Genomic DNA, 7,857 nt, shown 5'->3' with positions numbered 1-7,857 from the left:
TGTGTGTGTTTTTTGACTTGTAGATTTTCCTGAAAGTGGCTGAAGATAACGGAGTCGACACTGAAGTGCCCTCAGGTGAGGAGTGACCCCTGACCTCAATGTCATAATAAGAGTCTGAAATCCAGTCAACCCACACTGAAACATTTAACTACATCTACTACACACTACTGTGTGTGTGTGTGTGTGTGTGTTCAGATGGTACACTTCCTGTCTGGAGGCGGAGGAGGACTCACGCCTTCGGTGGAGGAGACCATCAGAGCTGTCTGAGACCTTTAACAGAGGACGACTGCAACGAGTCTGACGGAGATCCAGGTACACGATATGTTGTATTTATGTTGTATGCATGTTGTAATTATGTTGTCTGTCACATGAACTTCGGCTTCTTCTGTCTGAGACCTCCAGAGTGCTTTTACACAACTTAAACATGAGAGAACAAGCTAATGTTAGCATTCTGGTCAGTGCTAGCATTAGCACAGCTGTGGTCCAGGCTACGATGTTTCATTAAAATCCATTTCAAACTAACACTGAATTCCTCCTGGGTTAGAAACCAACGTTAGAATAACCGAATCATTACATCATCATGGAACATGATCACATACTCACTCATGTGACCTGTGTGACCTCATGTGACCTCTTAGAGTGCCGGGAGACGGACTGGTTGAACTGTACCGATGGTAAAGGGTCGTATGAGGTGAAAGGTTGGAGTCTGAAGAGGCAGCAGTTTGTAGCTCTGATGTGGAAACGATTTCTGTTTGCTCGACGCTCCAGGAAGGGCTTCTTCGCTCAGGTACGATGACCGTTAATATAAATATATATATATATATATATATATATATATATATATATATATATATAATATAACTTATATTTATATATAGAGAGAGAATTAGATAGTTAGAAATGTGTATATGTAATTTAATATATGTTTCCTGTAATTGTTGACAGATTTGTTCACTTTTCAAAGTTCTATTTTTATTGCAGATTGTTCTTCCTGCTGTGTTCGTGTGCATCGCTCTGGTCTTCAGTCTAATCGTACCTCCTTTTGGAAAATATCCCAGTCTGGAGCTGCAGCCCTGGATGTATGAAGACCAGGTCACCTTCATCAGGTACACAACTGTCCCACACTGTACTAAACTGTCCCACACTGTACTAAACTGTCCTTCACTGTACACAACTGTCCCACACTGCACTAAACTGTCCTACACTGTACACAACTGTCCCACACTGCACTAAACTGTCCCACACTGCACTAAACTGTCCTACACTGTACACAACTGTCCCACTTTACTAAACTATCCTACACTGCACTAAACTCTCCTACACTGTACACAACTGTCCCACACTGTACACAACTGTCCCACACTGCACTAAACTGCCCCACACTGCACTAAACTGCCCCACACTGCAGTAAAATAGTTCTACTAACAGTAGAAACATACCTGTTACACACACACTGACAGACTGAGTTAAATGTTTGTGTGTGTCTTGTTTGTTGGTGTGTCAGTGATGACGCTCCCGGAGACGGCAACATGCAGAAGTTGTTAGGCGCTCTGCTGGACGCTCCGGGCTTCGGGACTCGCTGCATGGATGGACATCCCATCCCGTAAGAAAACATATACAAACAGTATACTACCTAAATATACAGTATATTTATATATAGAGTGTATATAAAATCTTCATCCTCACTTGGCCTGTCCTGTATCTTTAAGGATGAGGTAATCACACATGCAGTATGATCATTGATTATCTCCCCGTCCTCAGAGAGGCTCCCTGTACGATGGGCGATGAAGACTGGCAGATTCCTGATGTCCCTGAAAGCCTCCAGCAGCTGTTCAGTTCCACAAACTGGACCATGGAGGATCCGTCTCCGGCCTGTTTCTGCAGCTGTGACAGCAAGAAGAAGATGCTGCCGGACTGTCCTGCGGGAGCTGGAGGACTGCCCCCACCTGAGGTCAGACCACCTGACCCAGACCTCAACCTGAACGCATCATTAGGCCTCTGTTAAAATATGTTCATGTAAATATTATATTATATCTTCATCAGAATTACATTCTGGTGGTGTGTGTGCGGAAAACAGCACAAAGAACATTGTTATTATTAACATTATTATATAGTAACGGTAAAGAAACAGTAGTAGTATAATACATGATTTACAGTTAATAGTAATGTTGTTAAAGAAATGACTGTTGTTGTCCAGATGAAGCTGAGCGCCAATGACACTCTGCAGAACCTGACAGGAAGAAACATCTCCGACTACCTGGTGAAAACATACGCTCAGATCATCGGCAAGAGGTGAGACAATATACTGCAGTACATATACACAGAAATACACAGAATATACACATTAAATATACTGTAGATACACATTAAATGTGCTGTATATACACAGAGTACACTGTAGCTACACAGTAATACACAGAGGGTACATATTTAATATACTGTAGATACACAGTAATACACAGTAGTACACAGTGGACACAGACATACACAGTAGTACACGGAGTACACAGTAGTACATGAAGTACACAGTTGTTACTTGGTTACTAAAAGCTGCTGTCTGTTCACAGTCTGAAGAACAAAGTTTGGGTGAACGAGTTCAGGTCAGTGTTTTTCTTTCTTCTGCTTTTATTTTGTAAACCATAAACTGTCGTTGTTTCCTGTTTGTCACACATTGATCTGCTTTTTCTCTCTGCAGGTACGGAGGCTTCTCATTGGGCGCCAGGAGCACTCAGGTCCTCCCACCGGCCAATGAGATCGACGATGCCATCGAACGAGTCAGAAAGATCTTTGAGCTACAGAAGGTTGGTTCAAGCTTCAGAAAGTCTTTAATTAATTTAATTCAATAAATAAGTAAATAAACTAAGACATCTCAATTAATTCAATGAACTAAATAGATTAAATGAAGTAAGTTAGTTCAATGATCTACACTGTGACTGAATGAAGTGCTGGATGTTAAACTGACAGCTGCTCGTTTCAGGGAGCGGCAGCAGATCGATTCCTCGACAGTCTGTCAGGCTTCATCAACGGTTTGGACACAAAGAACAACGTGAAGGTGAGAAACTGAAGGACTGAAGAAGACCCTGTGACGTGGTTGAAAGCTCCAGGAGAAGCTTGTTTCTACTAAACTACGGCTGTTATTATAATTACTGACTAATGACAAATAATTCAAAACGACCCCTATGATAGTTAGCCCACGGACTACAGCCACCTCGCCCGGACCAGGGAAACCGGGGCACCCTCCCGGAGCCAGACCCAGGAGGGGAGCTCGTAGGCGAGCGTCTGGTGGCCGGGCCTTTGCCCATGGGGCCCAGTCGGGCTCAGCCCGAATAAACACCATGGAGCAGCCACCCTGTGGACCCACCACCCGCAGGGACAAGCATCGGGGTCGGGTGCTATGCAGACCGGGCGGTGGGTCGGGCCGGAGGCCCGGGCATGCCGATAGCCGGCGGCATAGACTAGCTCTTGGGACGTGGAACGTCACCCCGCTAGCGGGGAAAGAGCCGGAGCTGGTGCAGGAGGTGGAGCGATACCAGCTAGAAATAGTTGGACTCACCTCCACACACAGCGTTGGCTCTGGAACCAAGCTCCTGGAGAGGGGTTGGACTTTGTCCTTTTCCGGAGTTGCCCAGGGTGAGAGGCGCCGGGTGGGAGTGGGGATACTCACGAGCCCCCGACTGAGCGCCGCTGTGTTGGAGTTCTCCCCGGAGAGCGAGAGGGTCGCCTCCATGTGCCTACGGGTTGCGGGGAGCAAGGCTCCGACTGTGGTTTGTGCTTATGCACCAAACAGCAGTTCGGAGTATCCGGCCTTCTTGGAGTCGGTGGGAGGGGTCCTGGAAAGGGCGCCGCCTACCGACTCCATAGTTCTCCTGGGGGACTTCAACGCTCACGTGGGCAATGACGGAGAAACCTGGCGGGGGGTGATTGGGAGGAACGGCTTGCCCGATCTGAACCCGAATGGTGTTTCCTTATTGGACTTCTGTGCTTGCCACGGTTTGGCCATAACGAACACTATGTTCGAACATAAGGTGGCTCATAAGTGTACCTGGTACCAGAACACCTTAGGCCGGAGATCAATGATCGACTTTGTAATCGTATCATTTGATCTGCGGCCGTATGTCTTGGACACTCGGGTGAAGAGAGGAGCAGAGCTGTCAACTGATCACCACCTGGTGGTGAGTTGGATCAGATGGCAGGGGAACCGGTTGGAAAGACCCGGCAAACCCAAACGTGTAGTGAGGGTGAACTGGGAACGTCTGGCGGAGGACCCTGTCCGGGAGGTCTTTAACTCCCACCTCCGGAAGAACTTCTCACACATCCTGAGGGAGGTTGGGGACACGGAATCCGAATGGACCATGTTCAAAGCCTCTATTGTGGACGCGGCTGCTCGGAGCTGTGGCCGGAAGGTCATCGGTGCCTGTCGTGGCGGCAACCCGAGAACCCGGTGGTGGACACTGGAGGTGAGGGAAGCCGTCAAGCTGAAGAAGGAGACCTTCAAGGCCTGGTTGGCCCAGGGGTCTCCTGAAGCAGCTGACAGGTACCGGCAGGCCAGAAGGGCTGCAGCTGCGGTGGTCGCGAATGCTAAAACTCGGGCATGGGAGGAGTTCGGGGAGGCCATGGAGAAGGACTTTCGGTTGGCCTCAAGGAGGTTCTGGCAAACCATCCGACGGCTCAGGAAAGGAAAGCAGGGCTTACCCCAGGCTGTTCTCAGCAGGGGGGGGGGGAACTGCTGACCCGGACAGGGGATATCGTTGGGCAGTGGAAAGAGCACATTGAGGAACTCCTAAACCCGACCAACATGTCCTCTGCAGAGGAGGCAGCGCCTGAGGACCTAGGGGGAGGCTCACCCATATCCCTGGCAGAGGTCGCTGAGGTAGTTAAAAAGCTCCTTGGTGGCAAGGCGCCGGGGGTGGATGAGATCCGCCCTGAGATGCTGAAGGCACTGGACATAGGTGGGCTGTCCTGGCTGACACACCTCTTCAATGTCGCATGGGGGTCGGGATCAGTGCCCATGGAATGGCAGACCGGGGTGGTGGTTCCCATCTTCAAAAAGGGGGACCGGAGAGTGTGCTCGAATTACCGGGGTATCACACTACTCAGCCTCCCGGGGAAGGCTTATGCCAGGGTGCTGGAAAGGAGGCTCCGACCGCTTGTCGAACCTCAGATTCAAGAGGAGCAGTGCGGATTCCGTCCCGGCCGTGGAACAGTGGACCAGCTCTTTACCCTCGCAAGACTACTGGAGGGGTTCTGGGAGTTTGCCCAACCAGTCTACATGTGCTTTGTGGACTTGGAGAAAGCTTTCGACCGGGTCCCTCGGGGGGTCTTGTGGGGGGTGCTGCGGGAGTATGGGGTGCCGGACCCGTTACAACGGGCGATCCGGTCTCTGTACGACTGCAGTAGGAGCTGTGTCCGCATTCTCGGCAATAAGTCAGACACGTTCCCAGTGGGTGTTGGCCTCCGCCAGGGCTGCCCTTTGTCACCGGTCCTGTTCATGATTTTCATGGACAGGATATCTAGGCGCAGCCTGGGGGCGGAGAACGTCAGTTTCGGGGGTCTCGGGATCGCCTCTCTGCTATTTGCAGATGATGTGGTCCTGTTAGCCTCCTCGGATCGTGACCTCCAGCATTCACTGGGGCGGTTTGCAGCCGAGTGTGAAGCGGCGGGGATGAGAGTTAGCACCTCCAAATCTGAGGCCATGGTTCTCTGCCGGAAACCGGTGGATTGCTCCCTCCAGGTGGGGACGGAGTGCCTACCTCAAGCGAAGGAGTTCAAGTATCTCGGGGTCTTGTTCACGAGTGAGGGTAAGATGGAGCGGGAGATCGACAGACGGATCGGTGCAGCTGCAGCAGTAAAGCAGGCGGTGCACCGGACCGTCTTCATGAAGAGGGAGCTGAGCCGGAAGGCAAAGCTCTCAATTTACCACTCAGTCTACGTTCCTACCCTCACCTATGGTCACGAACTCTGGGTCGTGACCGAAAGGACAAGGTCGCGGCTACAAGCGGCCGAAATGAGTTTCCTCCGTAGGGTGGCCGGGCTCAGCCTTAGAGATAGGGTAAGGAGCTCGGTCATCAGGAGGGAGCTTGGAGTAGAGCCGCTACTCCTTCGTGTCGAAAGGAGTCAGCTGAGGTGGTTTGGGCATCTAATTAGGATGCCTCCTGGACGCCTCCCACTGGAGGTTTTCCAGGCACGTCCAACTGGGAAGAGACCCCGGGGAAGACCCAGAACATGCTGGAGAGATTACATCTCCCAGCTGGCCTGGGAACGCCTTGGGATCCCCCAGAATGAGCTGGAACATGTTGCCGGAAGGGGGAGGTCTGGGTTGGCCTGCTTGACCTGCTGCCACCGCGACCCGACCCCAGATAAGCGGTGGAAAATGGATGGATGGATGGATGGACAAATAATGGAATAATGAAATGTGAACCGTCCTCAGATCTGGTTCAACAACAAAGGCTGGCACAGCATCGGAGCCTTCATCAACGTGATGAACAATGGCATCCTGAGGGCAAACCTGCCTGAAGGGACAGACCCCAACCTGTACGGCATCAGGGCCTTCAACCACCCTCTGAACCTCACCAAGGAGCAGCTCTCACAGGTGGCTCTGTGAGTACTGAGAGGAAGTATACCTGAGACTGCTGACCTGACAGGAAGTACACCTGAGACTACTGACCTGACAGAAAGTGCACCTGAGACTACTGACCTGACAGAAAGAACACCTGAGACTACTCACCTGACAGAAAGAACACCTGAGACTACTGACCTGACAGGAAGTACACCTGAGACTACTGACCTGACAGGAAGTACACCTGAGATGAATCACCTGACAGGAAGAACACCTGAGACTACTGACCTGACAGGAAGTACACCTGAGACTACTGACCTGACAGGAAGTACACCTGAGATCACTGACCTGACAGGAAGTACACCTGAGATCACTGACCTGACAGGAAGTACACCTGAGACTACTGACCTGACAGGAAGTACACCTGAGATCACTGACCTGACAGGAAGTACACCTGAGATCACTGACCTGATAGGAAGTACACCTGAGACTCACCATGAGACTGACCACATGGTTCACATCAACCACACAGACCTGACTCCTCCTCCTGTCTGTCTCCAGGGTAACGACTTCTGTGGACGTCCTGGTGTCCATCTGTGTGATATTCGCCATGTCCTTCGTCCCGGCCAGCTTCGTGGTCTTCCTCATCCAGGAGCGAGTCAGTAAAGCCAAACACATGCAGTTCATCAGTGGAGTGCAGCCGCTGCTCTACTGGGTGGCCAACTTCATCTGGGACATGGTGAGAATAGGATGTTCATTCTGAGAGTATACGATCAATGTACCATCAATAGATCAATAGATACCATCAGTAGATACCATCAATAGATACCATCAGCAGATTCCATCAATAGATACCATCAATAGATACGATCAATAGATACCATCAGTAGATACCATCAGTAGTATCCATCAATAGATAGTCTGTATCGTGTGGAACGTCAGTGTGTATCAGTGTTGTTGATGTTGTTGTTTGTCTCTACAGTGTGTATCGTGTGTGTATCAGTGTTGTTGTTGTTTGTGTCTCTACAGTGTGTACCGTGTGTGTATCAGTGTTGTTGTTGTTGTTTGTGTCTCTACAGTGTGTATCGTGTGTGTGTATCAGTGTTGTTGATGTTGTTGTTTGTGTCTCTCTACAGTGTAACTACGTCGTCCCGGCAACGCTGGTCGTCATCATCTTCATCTGTTTCCAACAACAAGCCTACGTCTCCTCTACCAACCTGCCGGTGCTCGCTCTCCTGCTGCTGCTCTACGGGTCAGAGTACTGATACAGAGTACTGATACAGAGTACTGATACAGAGTAC

At 50.2% G+C, this 7,857-nt stretch overlaps 1 protein-coding gene across 2 annotated transcripts in view; it reads left to right on the top strand.

The window, feature by feature from the left end:
- The window catches only part of LOC116401312 (phospholipid-transporting ATPase ABCA1-like), a 14,367-nt gene extending 6,516 nt beyond the window's left edge, over nucleotides 1-7,851 (top strand). For both annotated transcript variants that reach the window (XM_031879655.1, XM_031879654.1), the window contains exons 13-25: nucleotides 24-75; nucleotides 196-312; nucleotides 639-787; nucleotides 982-1,106; nucleotides 1,505-1,603; nucleotides 1,762-1,951; nucleotides 2,198-2,292; nucleotides 2,568-2,600; nucleotides 2,696-2,801; nucleotides 2,978-3,052; nucleotides 6,428-6,597; nucleotides 7,118-7,295; nucleotides 7,693-7,851. In XM_031879655.1, coding sequence (XP_031735515.1) covers nucleotides 24-75; nucleotides 196-312; nucleotides 639-787; nucleotides 982-1,106; nucleotides 1,505-1,603; nucleotides 1,762-1,951; nucleotides 2,198-2,292; nucleotides 2,568-2,600; nucleotides 2,696-2,801; nucleotides 2,978-3,052; nucleotides 6,428-6,597; nucleotides 7,118-7,295; nucleotides 7,693-7,821 — 1,518 coding nt within the window. In that variant the 3' untranslated portion in view covers nucleotides 7,822-7,851. The remainder of the gene's footprint in view (nucleotides 1-23; nucleotides 76-195; nucleotides 313-638; nucleotides 788-981; nucleotides 1,107-1,504; nucleotides 1,604-1,761; nucleotides 1,952-2,197; nucleotides 2,293-2,567; nucleotides 2,601-2,695; nucleotides 2,802-2,977; nucleotides 3,053-6,427; nucleotides 6,598-7,117; nucleotides 7,296-7,692) is intronic.
- Nucleotides 7,852-7,857: the final 6 nt, after the last annotated feature.

The sequence above is a fragment of the Anarrhichthys ocellatus genome, unplaced genomic scaffold (assembly GCF_004355925.1).
Source record: "Anarrhichthys ocellatus isolate YVR2014 unplaced genomic scaffold, GSC_Weel_1.0 scaffold340, whole genome shotgun sequence".
NCBI classification, from domain to species: domain Eukaryota; kingdom Metazoa; phylum Chordata; class Actinopteri; order Perciformes; family Anarhichadidae; genus Anarrhichthys; species Anarrhichthys ocellatus.
Note: the sequence above shows the minus strand (reverse complement) of the source record. Positions and strands in the feature narration are given on the sequence as shown.